The 19,246-nt window shown below is 33.3% G+C and overlaps 2 protein-coding genes across 5 annotated transcripts; one reads left to right on the top strand and one right to left on the bottom strand.

Annotated features, from left to right (window-relative positions):
• Positions 1-526: 526 nt before the first annotated feature.
• On the top strand, positions 527-1,863 carry LOC124941602. The gene is made up of 3 exons (XM_047481942.1): positions 527-986; positions 1,086-1,259; positions 1,751-1,863. The coding sequence occupies exons 1-3, from the start codon at positions 527-529 to the stop codon at positions 1,861-1,863; spliced, it is 747 nt and encodes a 248-aa protein (XP_047337898.1).
• An 8,074-nt stretch (positions 1,864-9,937) lies between these two features.
• Positions 9,938-17,513, bottom strand: LOC124942103 (E4 SUMO-protein ligase PIAL2-like). Of its 4 annotated transcripts, none has more exons than XM_047482520.1 (18): positions 17,332-17,513; positions 15,580-15,652; positions 14,858-14,923; positions 14,592-14,657; positions 14,401-14,480; positions 13,926-13,977; positions 13,773-13,844; positions 13,430-13,497; positions 13,270-13,318; positions 13,081-13,165; positions 12,897-12,995; positions 12,736-12,787; positions 12,385-12,436; positions 11,981-12,097; positions 11,400-11,891; positions 11,228-11,296; positions 10,977-11,054; positions 9,938-10,881 (listed from the first exon to the last, which is right to left on the bottom strand). In XM_047482520.1, the coding sequence occupies exons 1-18, from the start codon at positions 17,442-17,444 to the stop codon at positions 10,108-10,110; spliced, it is 2,457 nt and encodes an 818-aa protein (XP_047338476.1). In that variant the 5' UTR covers positions 17,445-17,513; the 3' UTR covers positions 9,938-10,107. The 4 variants fall into 4 exon arrangements, with proteins under 4 accessions (XP_047338476.1, XP_047338477.1, XP_047338478.1 ...); XM_047482521.1 differs by having other exon boundaries at positions 10,977-11,051; XM_047482522.1 differs by lacking the exon at positions 15,580-15,652 and having other exon boundaries at positions 17,332-17,461.
• Between the last annotated feature and the right edge of the window lie 1,733 nt (positions 17,514-19,246).

The raw sequence follows: 19,246 nt of genomic DNA, 5'->3' as shown, positions 1-19,246 counted from the left end.
TTTGAGCAGCAAGATGTTTTTGAGCAGAGAGATGTATGTGAGGAGCAAAATGTTTTTGAGCAGGAAAATGTCTTCCCAAGTCAACCAAGCACTTCCCATGTTAGGAAAACATTCAGCCATACTGAGAGAACCAAACACTACTTCTCATATGAACCACTCGAGATCGAAACACCTGCTCCATTAATTGAAAAATTCATTGGAAGTGGGTACGTTTTTTTATAACAAAAAAGAAATACAATTGAGGTTGCATAGACATGCGATGTCTAATCATTTTATCCTTAAAGTGGTGAAGTCAACAAAAAATCTTTGGTTTGTAAAATGTATGGCTGAGAACTGCAAGTGGAAATTGCGTGCTAAGAAAGGAAAATTTTCGGAGATGTTTGAGATCAGAAAATTTGTAAAAGAACACACATGCTCAATTTTGACGAGACAAGACAATGTGAGGCAAGCACCATCATGGGTAATTGCAGAGTGTATCAAACGTAAATACATGGACCATCACCATGACCACATGCCTAAAAAAATAATGGAAGATATGCATACAAGCTATGGGTTAACTTTGACATATAATAAGGCTTGGAGGTCAAGGGAAAAGGCATTAATGGCGGTGCGAGGAACTGTGGAGGATTCCTATGATGAATTGCCATCCTACCTGTTGCAGAAGAAGAACCCAGGTACCATAACTGACATCCAGACGGATGAGAAAGGACACTTCATGTATATGTTCATATCTCTAGGGGTTTCAATTAGGGGTTTCATAGGATGTTGTCGTCCTGTATTGTGCATCGATGCCAGCTTCCTTAAGCACAAAGTTGGAGGTCAACTACTGGTTGCGATAGCATTGAATGCGAACGAGCAACTATATCCCGTTGCTTTTGGTGTCGTTGATTCGGAGAATAATAACTCTTGGACATATTTCATGCAACAACTAAGGTTGGCAATTGTATCATTCCCAGATCTCGTCTTCATATCCGATAGACACCCAAGTATTGCCAACGCCTTGTCCGCGGTTTTTCCAGAAGCACATCACGATGCATGCACATACCACATCAAAATGAATATAATGGCCAAATTTAAAACTGAAGACTGCCATGTTGAGTTTGATTTGGCTTCTCGCGCATACACCGAGTCCACGTTTCAGAAGCATTTTGACAAGATCAGAACTAAAGACCCTAGGATTGCTGAATATTTGGAACAAATTGGAGTGGAGAGATGGAGTCGTGCTTTTTTGTCCGGTTCACGATACAATCAAATGACAAGTAATTACGCTGAGAGTTTTAATAGTCAGTGTAGAGAAGCTAGGAAATATCATATAACAACATTAACTGACTATTTAAGATTCACAATACAAGATTGGTTTTATCATAGAAGAGAAAAAAATCAACCAACCACAACGAACATTTATCTCCATATTATGAAAAGTTATTACGTGAGGAAGGCGAAAATGCTAGATTCTACAGCGTTTATCCACTTAATCGATTTCAGTTCCATGTGCATGACGGTGAATTTGATTTTCAAGTTGACTTCAAGGGTCGAACTTGTACTTGTAGGGTATTTGATGTATCCAGTCTTCCTTGTACGCATGCCCTGGCTGCTGCCCGTTTCCGGAAATCGGTTCCATATGAGTTGTGCGCAAGGTTAGAGAATTTATGTTCCATAAGTTATGTTCAATTTATGTTATGTTGAATTTATGTTACGTTGAATTTATGTTATGTTGAATTTATGTTATGTTCACTGTATAATTTTTCAGGTTTTACTCAACTGAATCGTGGTGCATGGCATATGCGGAGACATGTTATCCAGTTTTTCATCATAATGAAGCTTGGGACATTCCCGAACATATCAAGAAACGAGTCTGCCTAAAACCCCCCGTGAAGATTAAGAAAGGACGACCAACAATAAAACGTAGATCTCCCATTCAAATAAATCATCATAAATGTAATCTCCCATTTCTTCAAAGTATTCCCCACAGTAGTTCCTCTTCTCCTCCTCAGACTCATCAATCTTGTTAAACACATTACATTTGAAAAGGGCATTGGATACCTCTTGGCTAGTGTTGGTGTTGCTTCTGGAGGCTGTAAAGAGTAATATCCTTGGGCATATATGTTTTTCATCGATCATATCCACAAATTTGGGGACAAATGTCTTCATAACCAAATATGTCCAAACTTGGAAGGCTATGGCGAACCCACTAATAGTATAAGCAACATCACAGTTCCCCTTGCAGGTTTCCTTCTTCTCCACATATAGCTGCCGAAGATGTTTCAATACCCTTCAAGGTTGAATTGAATGACACCTTTCCCCATGGAAATTGAAGGAACATTTCCATGTCCTCCACCATGCTGAAGATCTTCAAACATACCCTCTTCCTATTATCAGATCCAAAAAGACACTAGTAAATAAGGTTGATGAGCCCAAACTTCCATGCATCCTCCTTCTCAGAGCATTTGAGGAAAACTGTTTGAACCTCTGTCACTCTAACAACTGTTTTGCCACCAAAATATTTATGGACTAGGGGTGGACATTCTTCAACGTGCCAGTTTTCGATCACAGGAAATCTTCCAAAATTTAGGCCTGTTACCAAGGCATATTCATTAATGCTCCAGTACAACTACTGACCATTGACTAAGAAAGTTATTCTCTTCGAATTGGAGCTTCTTTTCCTGATCAACATCTGGTGGATTATTGTTCCTGAGAAAATTACAGTCGGGGCTTTCAATAGATACTGAAATTGACTCTTCATAGCCCTTTCCATAAGACCAAAGTGATTAAACTTGTCCTTGGTCTTTAACAAGCAGGTGCAAGTAGATTTCCATAAAACACGTCCAGGAAAGTTCTCAATTACCGTTTTGTTTTTGCATTTGGTTGGTGCCATCTGCAAAAAAACATTAAGTCAGAATAATGAAAGTAAATATCACTTCTTTAAAGGAAATAAGACATCTGTCGCAGACGACGGTGCATCTGTCGCAGACGACAGTGCATCTATCGCTGGCGACGATGCATCTGTCGCAGGCGAATAATATATTCTGCATGTGACAGATGCATCGTCGCCTGCGACAGATGCACAGTCGCCTGCGAAAATGCATCGTCGCCATCGACAACCTGCAACAGCCTTCGACAGAAGCATTTTAAACCCAAAACTATTCATTCAGCTAATAAACCTAAACCCATACCTAAACCTAAACAATAAACCCTAAACCATTCTTCCATTATAGCATGCATGGAATATAAACGATATAAAACGGCAAAACTCAGATATAAACGGGAAAACATGGAAGATAAACTCACCTTCGTCGTTCTAGAGTTCTGATTCTCGTCGGAGGCTCTTATTTGTCGTCGGGGTTCGGGGGAGAGAACATCGTAGATGTTTTGGGGGCTTCTCGTCGTCGTCGTCGTCTCCGGGCTTGATCGGTCGTCTTCGGGGGTAGGGGAAGTTGAAAAGAGAGAGAGGGAGGGAAAGGAGAAGGAAACGACAAAAAAGAAAATCATTTTTTTTAATTAAAGGGCAAAAGTGACATTTTGCCTTGGCAAAAGGTTAAAAATGAAAAAATTAGTAAAGGCATGCTATATATGATAATAACCCTTTATGAGGGTTATTTCATCAAATTTCCCAAAAATAAAGATAGAGAAGTTAAAAAGTTTGTTTATTCTGAGTGTATTGTGTTTTATTCCATATTCAAATTTTAATAGGGTTATTGTCTAGTTTGGTTTTGCATCCGGTTATTTGGATCGATTTTTTGTCTCAATTTTTTTTTAAGAATTGCCTGAAATTGGTCTTTTTAATAGAAGTTCTCTAAAGGGGGAATTTGATCAAATGATCCTCATTCCCAAAAATAACTTTACTATTTTCATTTTTTAAATTTAACATTTTTTTTTATAATTTTAGATCGTTTTACCTTTATTTATTTATTTTCTTTCTTTTCCTCTCATTTTCTCTCCTCTTCTTTCTCTTTCTTCTTTTCTTTGCACCTTCTTCATTTTCTTTCACTCTTCTTCTCACATTGATCCTGACCAGCGCCGCCTCGACTCCCCCAAGCGCAGCAACTCCCAACGACGCCGCCCCGACCAGATTAGTTTTTGTGTTTTCTTCGTTTTTTGTCGTCTTCAACATTTGAATGTATGAAATAGTTTTAGGGTTTAGGGTTGTTTTGTGTTGTTGAATGATTTGGTTTGAATGCTGGATATGACCGGGTTGTTAGAAAGAAAAAATGCGTTTGCGTGGGAGCGCAAATTGCAATCTGAGCCGGTCATATCCAACATTCAAACCAAATCATTCAACATTTACACAAAACAACTCTAAACCCTAAAACCATTTCATACATTCAAATGTTGAAGACGATGAAAAACGAAGGAAACACAAAAACTAACCTGGTCGGGACGACGTCGTTGGGAGTTGCTGCGCTTGGAGAGTCGGGGCGGCGCTGGTCAGAATCAATGTGAGAAGAAGAGTGAAAGGAAATGAAGAAAAATGAGTCGTCGAATGAGAAGAGAGAAAGAAGAGGAGAGAAAATGAGAGAAAAAGGAAAAGGAAGAAAAAAAAATAAAGAAAGGTAAAATGGTCCAAAATTATAAAAAAAGGTTAAATTTAAAAAATGAAAATAGTAAAGTTATTTTTGAGAATGACCCTCTTCTGAGGGTCATTTGATCAAATTCCCCAATACAAGTATATTTTCCTTCCATTATTTGCATGAGCTTCTAATTATTTCATCATATAGAGATAATTGACAAGATCTGAAATTGATTATTAAATATTAGCTAAGGATAATGTTAATTGTCATCTAGGATTTTTTATAGAGATTTTTTTGACATTTAATTGGTTAGTTCAACTTACTTTATTTTAACAACTCATCGTTTATAAACTCAAATTAGTTAACAAACGGTACGATCGTTGAATTTTTCCTATTGTAAATTTTATTTTATTTTAAATTGTTTATACAATTTGATATCTAAATCATCAATGGTTTATTTTGATTTTATAGATTTATTTTGGACGGACCCAAGATTCAAAGATAAGGTGTGGGCTTGAAAAATAATTCTGATCAACTTAAATAAAGAGCGATGAAACGAGAAATAAAAAGTAAGTTTTACTATATTTTTTTTTGATAAAAAGATAAACAAAATAGTGAATAATATATTAAGTCATATTTAAAAGTTTTAAGGGGTCAAATCCTTTTACGCCAGATTAACCTTGTTCTCTTAGTTTATCTTTGATATAATGAGGCTAAAGAGGGAGAAGTCTTAGTCTCCAAGAGCTGCAACATATCTAACTAATTTGAGCTTGGATTCGAGTCGTTCATTGATAACTTCTTCTCGGTGAGCAATCTCTCACTTCATTTGTCATTGTTCTACTTTCTACATCGTTTCGTCGACTGTGTTTAGACTTAGATCTGCTTGCTCGCTTTGTTATATTATTTCCTCAGTTTTTTATATCGTCTAAAGTTATTAAGAGAGTAAAATTTATAACATCAAGATCTTGTTCGGTCCACTCTTCTAGCATACCTTCTAGCATATTTATTCTTTGTGACTTTTTACGATCTAATTTACAGTGAGAGTTCTAGGAATCCATTCGATCATGTATTCCTAATTTTGTTGAAAAGATTGATGTATGTAATGAAGAATCAGTTTGGTTTGTTAGTAGGAGAAATTGTTCATAGGATTTATATGTTTAACAACTTCTTGACAATCAGAAAGAATATGAACGTAATTGAGTCCTAGGCCTTTGACAGTGATGATCACAAGTTTGATTGCTACCGTTTCAACGATGATAATGATCTTTCATTAGTTTCTTTTGTCTTGCTAGCGAACAATTCTCCTTTGTTTATGCTAATAATGATTGTAATATGACTTGTGTTTGTATCGCTGTGATATACCTTAAACTAGAATTAAGTATATATATTGAAATTACTTGAACAATAGAACTAGAATTAAGAATGAAGAGAAGATAGAACCTTAATTGCTAGGGTAAATACACTAGAGAAAGTGGGAAGAAGATCGAGAGAGGAGTTGATCTTGAGAGATTTTGTGTTCTCTCCAAATTCGGATATCTTCCTTATATACCCTTCAACTGATAATCTCACATTTTGACTATCTAATAATTATTTATTTCCATATTAATAACTATGCTATATAAATAATTATCCTATCTTTTTAACTAACTGCCTTAATTATAATTATTTATTATATTGAATTAAAAAGTAACTACCGATCTTTGATTACGTCTAAGCTTATTCTAGGGTTAGGTTCTAGGGTTAGTAAACCTAACCCTAATAATCCCTCATTATTAATGGTTGTGTCAGTATGTGTAATAAATGTGTTATTCTTAATCTTTAACCTATGTGTTCGAGATTTTGTTATTATGGATAGTTCAGAGATATTTGCATTTTAAAAAGCAGTGTTCTTATACAACTATATTCAAAATTCTGTCAACGTTCGTCGTTTTTCCTTTAAAAATAAAGTTATTCATTGTTTTCCAAATTTGTCGTCAAAGAAGATAACTGCCTTAATTATAATTATTTATTATATTGAATTAAAAAGTAACTGCCGATCTTTGATTACGTCTAAGCTTATTCTAGGGTTAGGTTCTAGGGTTAGTAAACCTAACCCTAATAATCTCTCATTATTAATGGTTGACATTGTGTCAGTATGTGTAATAAATGTGTTATTCTTAATCTTTAACTTATGTGTTCGAGATTTTGTTATTATGGATAGTTCAGAGATATTTGCATTTTAAAAAGCAGTGTTCTTATACAACTATATTCAAAATTCTGTCCACGTTCGTCGTTTTTCCTTTAAAAATAAAGTTATTCATTGTTTTCCAAATTTTCCGTCAAAGAAGAGTAATATGTTCATTCCGCTCGTCTACTTTTTGAATTGTAACTGATCAAATCTTAAAAATTAAATTAGCTATGTCAGGATTCGTGATATGCATATTTGTTTTTTTGCCAAATTTTAAACAAAAGTGCATTTGATTATGTCTAATTGTTTCATAGTTCTAATGAAATTTTGTGCATAATAAGTCATTTTGAAAATTTCTGCTAGTGAGATTGACCTTAGTTGCAATTGCTTCTTCCACACTCTCCACATTATTTTATTTATTTTTTAGATCACGTTTTAGATCCCAAATATCTTTCCAAATTTGATTTTGATTCTGACTAAGTTCGATTGAATGATTTGAGGTTATACTAAATAACATGTTTCCACATTATATGTTTCTTTTGTGGTGTGTGGTCAAACTAGAATATCTTCTGTGTCTTCATCACCTAATAATATTGATAAAATTTCATTGACAATATCAATGTGAATTTTTTATTTATTTAATAGTTCATTTTCCCATGTCTTAGTTCCTTGAATGAAAAGATTTTTGATAAATTGTTGCGGATAATTACCTCAATTTTGGAAAGTGTTACCTGAATAAAGCCACTAATGTTCCCAAATTTTCATATTATTACCGAAATGATTTGTCATTTTGTATTTTCTTGTAAGAAGTGAGTTCCAGAAAGTTTTGTTTGGAAAATAATTTGTTTAAAGTATTTCGGCCTAAAGTGATTCGGTTCATTTTTCAATCTCCAAAATTGTTTTGCAAACATCGTTTTGTTCATACTTTGGATATTCTTAAAATTCATTTCCCCATTAATCATGTTTTTCCATTTAACTCAATGAATATCCTTAGTTTCGTTTTTAGTTTTCCACCAAAATTGATTAACTCAATGAATATCTTTAGTTTCGTTTTTAGTTTTCCACCAAAATTGATTAATCAATGTTGTTGTAATTCTTTTAATCATCGAAACTGAGAATTTGAAGATATTCATTTGATAATTTGGTAAACTTTGAATAATACTTTTGATTATAACTTATTTTCCTATTTGAGACAAAAGTTTTGATTTTCATCCTCTCACACACCCTTCAATTTTTCCTAACAGATTATTAAACATATCTTTCTTGAATCTTCCCCATTCAAATGGAATTCTAAGATAAATCTCAGTATATTAATAAGTCTAGCTAGATTTTATTGGATTTTAATGGGTGTATTAGTGCTAAATATAATACATGATTTATTCAAATTAAGGTGCTAACCTGATGCTTGACAATATTTGTTAAGAATGACCATGCATTTTTTAATTTACTTTATATTTCCTTATCCAAAGATTAATGTATCGTCTGAAAAAAAAAGTGATATTTTTGGTTTGTTTCTTCCTACATTGATTCATTTAATTTCACAACACTTAATAGAATTAGAAATAAGTTTCATAAGACCTTCTATCAAAAGAAAAAAAAAAGGAGAAAGATGGTCTCCCCTGATTTCTCTTGTAGATTTAAAAAACAATAATATTTTCCCATTGAGTATGATATTCTATGAAACTATTGTTGTACATTGAGTATGATATTTTCCCATTGAGTATGATACAATGGTTTGAAAAACTCATTTTTTCCATTATCTTTATGATAAAATATTATTCTAGTATGTTATGTCAAGTTTCAGTGCGAATTCATATCTTCTCTATTTTATTTCTGAAGTTATGAATGATTTATTGAGCTATGAATATATTGCCTTGGATATGTCTTCCTTAAACAAAACCGGTTTTGTTGTTCAGAAACCAATTTATGCATAAGTGGTTGAAGTTTATTGTCTATCACCTTTGTTATGATTTTGAAAACAAAGTTACAAATGCTGATTGGTCTCAGTTGTGATACCATGCCTATGCTTGAAGTTTTAACTTTCGGAATAAAATATATGTTGGTGGAGTTAATCTTATCTGGCATCATTGATTCAATGAAAAAAATTTAATACTGCTTAGAAAATGTCACTTTTCATATTTTCACACAAATTTTGATAATAAAGTACTGGGAGTCCATCTGGTCTTATTTAGTTCCATATCAAATACCTTTTTTTTAATCTCTTCTTTTGAAAGGGTTGTAGTTAACATTATGTTTCACTCTTTTGAAACTTTTGTTTCAATACAATCAATGACAAAATCTATACCTTCAGAAGTGAATAGCCACTTATAAAACTTGGTAATTTGTTCTAATATCTGATTGTGAATAATACAAATTATCTTCATCTTTGATTTTGTTGATGTGATTTCTTTCTCTTCTTTACATTGTGCTAACGTGTAAGAACTTTGAGTTTCTATCACCAATTTTATTTAATGTATTAGATTTTTGCTATGTCTTTTCAATACTTTTCTTCGTTGTTCCATAATTTCTATAGTTAATTTTTCATTTCCTTGATTTCTTGCAGATGAAGTTCAGTTGGTGATGAGTTCTGGAACTTGGTGATACCGGTTTGTAAATATTTGATCTTTTATTTTTGTTATTTTTAGTGTTATGTATCTTCTAGTTTTAAGCATTCCCATATGTGCCTGTACTTTTTTTTCTATAAAAAAGAGACTAGAAATAAAAACATAAGAAAACCAATAATTTTTTACGGAAAAAATATATGATTCATAATCAAGTCAAAATAATTTAAATTTAAATGAGTATGATTGATTATAGTTAATACATTGAATGTGTGCTCAATAGGAGAAAAGTTAAAACCTTTCTTGTGTCCAATAATCCTATCACAAAAATTGTGTCCAGTAGAACAAAAGATTACAAATTTAATATGCACTAAATTCAATATCAAGATCACAATTTCACTAAAATCTTTTATGTTGAAATGAAAACAATGAACTAATCATGCTAATTTACTAAATTGAAAAGAAAAAAAAATGTCTCACTAATTTACAAAATTTGTAGTAAGATAAACAAATAAGAGTTTTCAACAAATAATTATGCTTAGATAACACATTAAAATAGTTGACTTGAAAAAATCTTACTTTATAATATGATCATTGTAATTGAGATTTTCTTCTATACCCAACTCAGTATGATCATTACTTAATATGATCATTATATTCAAGATTCACTTGAAATGCATTAATTGAAAATAGCCAAAAAAAATATGTAAGATAGTCTTAAATAATAATAGTAGCAAGAGATGAACAAAATCCTACCAGTATAATGCTGGCATAAAAACAATAATAATAATTCAGTTTCAGATACTTAAAATCTTAAAAATAAGAATGAATTAGAGTTCAATTACTAAAAAAACAAGAACCATTCTTTAAATCAGCTGTTCCGAGCAGACCCATTAGAGAAAGAACTCGAACTTCCTCCGTTTGTTGCAGAAAGATTAACAGTTTGAGAAACCTGGGCCATCCTGTTCCTCGCATTAATCAAATGAAGCGGCGTAGTGTTTCCAGCCAACTCTTGTTGCGTTCGACTGACTGTCTGCGGCGTTGTTGTTGTAGTAGTTGTTGTCATAAGAGCTGGTCGCACAACAAACTGCATATGAGCATCCGCGTATGCCTGTCCCGATAAACTTCCTCTCATACGCCCTGTCGGCCGCCATTCTCGTTCAGACACAGAATCTGCTGGCGGAAGTGACGGCGGTGGTGGCTGAATACCGGCCATATTACTTCCTTTATGACTATTATTCGGAAGTTGTGTGTTCATGCCGGGTGGTGGCTGGGATGGCTGGATACCGGGCATATAGCTTCCTCTATAATTATTATTCTGAATTGTTCCCCGATTATTTCCTCTATAAGAATTATTCGAAATTTGTGTTGACCTCCAAGCTGGAGGGGGTGGAAAATGCCTTATCGCTGATGTTGAATGCATGAACTCAGCTCGTCTGTCTTGATGGCTTCCCGCGAGAGATATTGGTCTTTGTTGGAAATTCGATGATCGCAGTAAAGGGGATGAAGAATGGCTAGTGGAATGAAGTTGTTGATTTTCGAATCCTGTTGATAAGGCTGCCGAGACTCTTTGAGCACTAAAATGTGGACTTAATGAAGAATGACCAGTCGTGGCTTGATTCAACCTGTTTCTTTGATCCAAGACCTGCAATAAAATAAAAAACTCTTAGAAGGGTTTATTTGGTTAATGAGTACATAAACTTGTAGGTTATCAACTCTGTTGATAAAGAGAATCGAAACCTGTGGGATCTGTTGCTGCAATGAAGACACGTTGAGTGGAGATGTATTGAGAGGAGTTAAATGAGGCATTGATGGCTGCTGTAAAAGAAACAAAACATTCTATCGGATAAACAAAAACCGCGAGGGGAAGTGTAAGCAGATTATTCAAGACAAATAATTCTGGCATAATTCATTTCCTTTTTTTAGTCTAAAGTAAACAAAAACCAACCAATAAATTAACAAAACAAAAAGAAAGAAGAGAGAATCAAAACCTGTGGCTGCATCTGAGACGAGTTGAGTGAAGATGTATTGAGAAGAGGAGCTAAGTCAGGTCTTGATGGCTGATATTAATTAAAGAAACAAAAAATTGTATCAAATAATTTCTAAGTTGTTAGGAAATTTTGTGTTTAAAAGCGAAGACGATGATAGGAGTACAAAATTTACCCTCTTTCCATGCACTGTCTGCTGCTGTAACGGCACAGAATTATTACCAGCACTTTCACCATTAAGAGTAGTAGAGGAAATAATCGATGGAGTAGGAGACATGAAATTCGAAGAAGGATGAACTGATGCTAGATTTTCAAATGTTGGGAGATAAAACTCAGACCAAAAATCATCATCCATGTGAGAAGAAGAGGCGTTCTGATTATCATGAATAGCTGGGTTAATCAAACACGGTTGAGTTTGATTATTACTCAGAACAGGCTTCACATCTCCAGGTTCTTCACACGCATTCGAAAGTCGTATACCAACGCTGTCTTCAGTAAGATCAACAATAGAATCTGGAGGTGTATCAATCACTAATGTATCTTGCTCAATATTTGCGTTTGTAGAATGGAGCTGATCTGCATTGTCTTTGTTTTTTGTGACAACATTCCATGATCCATCGATAGAAATAATAACGTCTGTGACAGACTCATTCACCTCTTTCAAGATCTACAATATAAATACAAGAGGGTTAAAAATTTCAAGGAATTGGAAATTTCTTTGAAACATGAAAACGATTTCACTAAGCCTTTGCTTGCCTTGACCATAGTTTGATCTACACGGATGTCACTTAAGAATAGATCCTGAGAGCAGTTTGGGCAGCGCCATGATGGCCTTCTTGCGTTCATTTCCACAAAGTTGTTGAAATCAAAACACTACAACAACAAAAAGAAGTGAAATTCGACTAAAGAATTAGACTTAGAAAACTAGAATAACAAAGTTCATCCAAAGAGAACATTAGCTGAAGGCTTTTCTTAGCACATAGAAATTAGAATACGATTATTCGACTGAGATTTTTTAATACCTAAGATAAAAATAATAACATATCCTTTCAACCAAATCAAACAGTTACTGATCATTCCATTATCTTCTAGCACAAAGACATCATGACTGACCAAAATCATAAGCACAAGATATATTTATTACGGAGGTGAGTAATAACCTGGTGATGTTTGCATGATTGCCCTTTTACTGGGGTTTTGATACGCTTGAAACTGTTACAAAATTATTCAATCAAACACAAATCTATACCCAAATGTGAAATGTGAAGAACAATGACATGACTAGTGAACATGATAGGTAAGATCAACCATGACAGTGCTCAAAAGTTCACTTTGAAGGCTTAGGGTTTCATTGTCCATATGTGTGGGTGGGGTCGAGTGGGACTGTCCATATAATTTGAAACAAATATATGGACATATAAATTATACATTTTAAACTTATTCATTTGTTCTATTTATAAAAAATGGTTAAAAGAACATACAAATGATGTTCCACACCCTTGACAACCTACCTTATTGGACAGTTCAATGAAATTCGTGATGCCCCCTCGGCTATTTCAGGGTCTAAGAAGTCACAAGAAACAATGATTAGGATATGTAAACAATCAGCGGAAACATGCTAATTGGGGAGATATGGGACATTTGTGTTGTTATATAACAGTTCGGGCCTTACCAGAATCATGAGAAGTAACCACAGGAGGAACATAATCTTGGACAGGGATAGCAACACTTGAGATTGGACTCATTAAAGCAACCATTATGATGTAACTCCCTTAAGATGATAATTTGATACTATCAGCGCATTCATAAGTATTTAGCAAATGCAGAGATAAGAATTAAACATTCATCCTACATACCATTGAATTCTCCCACAGCTTGAAGAAGGTTAACACCGTAAAACAGCATTGGTGTAACAATTGTAGGCATTTGTGGGCCTTTATCCTACAGGACATATGAACAGTTATGTTTGATATCGTTATTTATCCTATTTGCTCAAAATAGTATAACTTAGCAATATCAAATCAATAAATGAAAATGAAACAGACCAAAGTAGCAGTAGTTCTTTTATCAACTCCTTTTCCATTGAGCAGAAAGCTACATAATCAAACAAAGGATATTTTGTTATAATTAACCTTGAGAAATAACACAATCACAAGGGAATTAGAAAAATGAGAAATGGAGGGAAGTAGAAAGAGAAGTCCTTACTTTACTTGTGGGGGACTTGTGATGCAAGAAGAGTTCTCCATTAAGTCAGTTCGAGCTACCAAAAATCGCTACATTTAAAATGTAAACGTTATTAAAACCTCAAACTCACTTATTAGATAGTTAGGCAAGGATGTCTAAGAGCGATCCAAAAAACTTCAGCATTATTTGTGGTGGACAACAAAACTGGTATTGAAAGTCAAGTATATTTTTAATGACATTTATTGACAATCATGTAAAACAAGTTTTGCAGTTATGCTATGTACGAAAAACGAATCTTGAGACACTTGATCCAAAATATAAAGAACTTAGCCTGCATATCTAAGGTACATTACAGAATACTTACAATTTGGTCGGTTGGTGGAAAATTCATTGTCCTATGAATGAAGAAATCATTGACATATAACCCATAGCCTTTCTACAATTCATAAGAAGATGAAATTAGTAGTTCTTAGCACGGAAAAATACACCATGTACAAAAAAGAGAAGCAGAAACCACCTCTACTTCAACACAAGTCAGTATCTGCCCCATCTTCAACCACGGATAAAATCTGAACACATGAAGAGAAATGTTAGCACCAAAGTATCTGAACATTATAAAATTTTAGTTCTTTAAGGATTGGAACCATTATAAATCAAAATAGCTGAGAAAATATCATGGCTTGTTTCTAAAGGACAAAAATAAAAGAAAGTTAAAACACCCTAGACTACAGCAAGAGAACAGGATTGGAAAAGGGAAATGCCCACAAAATTCTTAATGAATTTAAATATATATTTATCAACTGTTCCAGAAAAGTAATCATATCTTCCGATATAAAAGTAGGTCCTTTGAATGATAGGTCACAATACCTAACTATGATTGCAAAGTTATAATGGTGCATATTGCATAACAATGTGTCATGTTTCATATTGTTATGCATATGAAGGTACAAAGACTCGATGACAAAAGAAAATTTCAGAAAAAACATTCCTACCTGGACATAATTGTTGTTAGATTAGAAATAGTATCATTTCTATTAGAAAATTTATCTCCGACGCAGTAAATGCTTTCTATCTGAATATACAAAAAGAGAGATGCCAGTCAATATCATTATGAGACCTGCAAATATGTCGTAGCAATGAATGTACTATGTACAGTAAGAGCATGACAAAGAGACTTCAGAACCTCATTTGTAAGGGCAAGAAGTTCTTCAGAATCTTTCGCCAAAAAAAATCCAAATCTACAAGCATACTGCAGAAGAGAAAACAAGTTTTATAAAAGTTAATTAAAAGTTGGTCGCTGTAAAGCAAAGGAAAATACATATCTATCAAGATTATTAGAATTTTTTAGATGCAGAGTATTTGGGTTCCCTAATTTTAGTTATAATTAAATAGTAAAAGCCATGACTAAAAAATGAGTACTTCCAGTAGTAATAGTTTTTTCGGAAATACCTTAACAGATTTCATCAGCGTGAAGATACCTCCTATTACAGAGGGGTCATTTTTACATTGGCAAACCTATAAAATGGCACAATGTTTACAGGAGAATATTCAGATTAGGAGTTTCAGAAAACCTATATATCATAAAATTCATATTCCTGACATTTCATGAATTGTTTAATCTCTGAAACTTGCAACAACATAGACCGTGAACATGGACAAACAGAGATATACATGCAAGAAAAGCTTCAAAGATCTGGCAGGTGAAAGAGATGTTTAATTTTGAACAAATAACCTTAAAATGAAAAATTGTATGCAGAAGAAAACAAATAGAACTGCAAGACTAAAGAGATTGTCAATGAAACAATGATATACTACAGCTACACTAGTCAGTCTGTTATCATGTAACAGTCAGTTCAGATGAAATATATATAGACACTTAGAGAGTTAAAGTTCAGATTCTATCTAGAGTTTGCAGTTTCTTTAAATAACATACATACAATTAGTTTAGTTCCTCAGATCTGCTAATAACTATTAGTAATTGTTTAAAAAGGCATATGTAACACATTCCATGTGCAGAGCAGACAATTAAAACAGTTGTGATCTTAGCTGACATTACTACTATTCATAATAGATATTACAATTAAGTACAGTTTTTTCCAGCATCTATTAGTGATCAAATTCAATAAATAACACACTTGTATAGAGAAAAATAAAAATACGAAAGAATTAACCTGTTTTAATATTGCGGGTAAGTCTTCAAATCTTTCAGGGTTTTCATTGTTTGAAACAATGTAGTCAATACCTCTGTATTTAACAAACACATTCAGTGAGGCACATTAAATATACACACTATGTTATTGTAAAAATATTTTATGGTTGCCAATTATAAAAAATTAAAGGAAACATTACTGAAAATCACAAGAAAATATTATTCAATAGATGCTCCTACAAATAGGAATTTGAACATAAATAGTCAAAATAAAATAAGATCATTTGATCAAATGTGCAAGTCTATACACAACAAGAAAACAAAACTTACTCAGATTCTTTGACAATAATATTCAAATATCCAAGCATCATTACAAGGAGAAATCATAGAATCAATTGACCATAATCTTGAATAGTCGGGCATCATCACATGGGAAAACCCCCCAATTCAACATAGATGACACATTTGAATTCAGCATGCAGTTTAGTATATATATATTTTATTAGGAAAAACGCATTTAGTATTACCTAAAAAATTTATGACAATGCTTATTTTCAAATGTGTGCAAAAATCAACCTCTATTGTTCATGTTATGTATTAGGAAATTCCTTTTTCTTTCCTTTCTTATAGTGAAAAAAATCCTCATTGAGTAATTACCTAATAGGGAATGAGCCTAGTCCCCCAAAATCGCCCAGGAACTTTGAAATTACAATTGTTACTTATGGAAGGAGAAAATCTATTTATGAACGTAATGAATACGACAAAAAACTATGAAAATTGCATGCACCAGAAATATTTCCTCTCAGTGTTTTTAAGTTTTCTTGATCACATATATGTTTGGGTTGCTCTACATTATTTGTCAAGGCACATGAATGAGGTGAATTCAGAAGAAATATTTACTACTCAAACAACAGTATCAAGGAAATGCTGATATAGTATTGTATCAACAAAACAAAAGCTTATGTGCATAGAAATCGATATTCAAATTGCTCAATATACTTGTAACATACTGAAAATTTCAAGTTTTTATAAAGTCTTTCAAGTTACTTCCTATAACTTGGGAATTGGCATCTGCGATAGGAGAAAATATGCAAAATTTCATGTACATCTATGAAACTAACCGACCCGAGTCACCCGACGCAAAACATTGAGTAAAAACTAGGTCAAATGATGAGAAAAAAAGCAAGCAAGATTCAGGAAAGCATTCAACTTCGGTTTTAAGTAGATGTACTCAGCGAAATCGACTATCTAGTTTGGATTGCGAGCGAGTGTAATAGGGAAATGAGCTAGTTCCCGAAATCACTCGGGATTACAATCTTTACTTATGGAAGGAGAAAATCCATCTATGAACGTAAACATACGACAAGAAACTACGAAAATTGCATGCACCAGAAATCTTTCCTCCAGTGTTTTCAAGGCACATGACTATAATTCCATGTTTCACTTTGAGGTGAATTCAGAAGAAACATTTATCAACAACAGTAAATGCTGATATAGTATTGTATCAACAAAACAAAAGCCTATATGCATAGAAATTGATATTCAAGTTGCTCAATATACTTATAACAAACTGAAAAGTTCAAGTTTTTATACAGTCTCCCAACGTTACTTCCCATAACTTAGCATCAATGAAAGAAAATATGCAAAATTTCATACAAGTCTATGAAACTAACCTTCCCGACGCGATACATTGAGTAAAAACTAGGTCAAAAGATGAGAAAAAACAAGCAAAATTCAGGGAAAACAACCAATAAAGCATTCATGATCGGCTAACCTGGCGAGAACGATACAGAGGTGGAAGAACTCAGCGGAATCGACTATCTTGTTTGGATCACGAGCGAGTGTAAACAGCTTGTCGGCGACGGTGGCTACTACCCGTAAGTCCATCAGAAAATGTGGCTGCGGCGGCGGGATTCTAGTTTCTTCAATTCTTATTTATTTAATATTTGAGGGTTGTTTATTTGTAGGGTTTTCTAAAAAAGGAAATAAATCTAGGGTTTATCTAAAAAAGGAAATAAATCTAGTACTTTTTCTATATTACGAAAAAAAAAAAAAAATTAGTGTATTAAATTTGACAAAAATAGACAAAAACATGTAAAAATAACATGGGTAGACAAATATAACCAAAATTTAGGTGTTTTTCTTAAAAAAAAATCTGAATGTATTAAGTTAAGCGCAGTAAGAGTTTTTGACATAAATTTAGTCGGAAATGGGAGTTTATGAGCTTCACAAAATTCAAAAGACTTGTTACACGGGATACTAGTAACTGAAAATGAGAAATAAGAGGTGGTGGTGGCAGATGGATGATCAAATCAATGATGTCATGTGGATGTTATAGCCCGAAAAATATTGAAAACTTGTTTTATTGATTCTGGTTGAAAAATGTGGTACAATCTGTTTTTAAGGCTGTCTCTCGAAGTGATTCTGTCTTTGTATATCGATTTTTTATTGAACAATATGATGAGTGAAATCTAAAGAACTCATTCTTATGAGTAGTAAATCGAGCAACCCTCGTTATTTTTTTTGGCAATTTGATGGACATATATAATATTTTTTATATGAGTTACCAATATAAGATATATGAAGAAAGTTATCGTTATCTGATAGCCGAGATCAGATAACGATAAATCAATAAATTATAAATCAACCTCAGTGAACTAAACACTTTAATTTATTTACTTTTCCATAAATAACAATAGAAGAAAGATGGAATTTCGCCACCACATTCTCCCGATGGAATTACATATATTATTAGTCATCGTCGCCGACCGAATATTTATACTCACTCGCGACCTAAACACGATAGTTGACTCCGCTGAGTTCTTTAACCTCTCCTCGTTCTCGCCCGATTTCGTTCGTGAATGCGTTCCTGAGTTTTGCCTTTTTTCCTCATTTTTTTGACATATTTTTTAATCAATGTGTTAAACAACATATTACAAAAAAAAGAATATCAATTTGACTATTTACTATCTTGGTTTCTCAACCTTGTTATTTTAACTTATTTATTCGATTGATTGTGTATTATAACATTTATATTGTTATTCTCTACTTATGTATAAAGTCAATGTATTATAAATAATTTTTTTTTGATATATTGAAGAACATACTTTCACCATTGTTTATTTTACTTACTCTTGAAATTCCATTTTTGTATCTTTGTATTAGAACCATATTTGTATTGCTCCTCATATTCGATCCTATAAAGAAAAATCAGAAAATTCAATTGTTTCATATCTCATTTTTCAATCCATTCCGGTGAAACTAAATCGATATAATTACGTTATTTTGAAGAGTCAAGTTGTTCATGTCCTCGAAGGAAACCCTCTCTTCAAGTTTGTCTCCAGACTTTCCCTACACCAAGGTCCAAATGTTACCCTTGTTGTAGAAGTGGAAGAAGGTGCTACCGACAATGACGAGGGGAAACCTACTGTTGTCGCAAATCCTGAATTTGAAGCTTGGAAGGAACAAGATCAACGAATCAGTGTTTGACTCCTCTCAACCCTTTCCGAGCAAGTTCTCGCACAAGTAGTCGAAGACGCTTGTGAGGAGTCCTCACGACTTTGGATGGCTCTAGAGAAGATGTTCGCCACTCAATTCCATCTTTCTTCTATTGTTATTTATGGAAAAGTAAATAAATTAAAGTGTTTAGTTCACTGAGGTTGATTTATAATTTATTGATTTGATTCTCC

Source organism: Impatiens glandulifera, chromosome 6 (assembly GCF_907164915.1).
Source record: "Impatiens glandulifera chromosome 6, dImpGla2.1, whole genome shotgun sequence".
Lineage (NCBI taxonomy): Eukaryota > Viridiplantae > Streptophyta > Magnoliopsida > Ericales > Balsaminaceae > Impatiens > Impatiens glandulifera.
The sequence above is the reverse complement of the archived record's forward strand: the minus strand, read 5'-3'. Positions and strand labels throughout refer to the sequence as shown.

Coding starts and splice junctions, on each gene's coding strand:
- LOC124942103 (XM_047482520.1), bottom strand. CDS start 17,444: ATGGACTTACGGGTAGTAGCCACCGTCGCCGACAAGCTGTTTACACTC. Junction 12,996..13,080: donor AGCTGTGGGAGAATTCAATG/GTATGTAGGATG, acceptor TATCATCTTAAG/GGAGTTACATCATAATGGTT. Junction 12,788..12,896: donor GGTTACTTCTCATGATTCTG/GTAAGGCCCGAA, acceptor GTGACTTCTTAG/ACCCTGAAATAGCCGAGGGG.
- LOC124941602 (XM_047481942.1), top strand. CDS start 527: ATGGAAGATATGCATACAAGCTATGGGTTAACTTTGACATATAATAAG. Junction 987..1,085: donor CATATCCGATAGACACCCAA/GTATTGCCAACG, acceptor TTAAAACTGAAG/ACTGCCATGTTGAGTTTGAT. Junction 1,260..1,750: donor ACGATACAATCAAATGACAA/GTAATTACGCTG, acceptor ATAATTTTTCAG/GTTTTACTCAACTGAATCGT.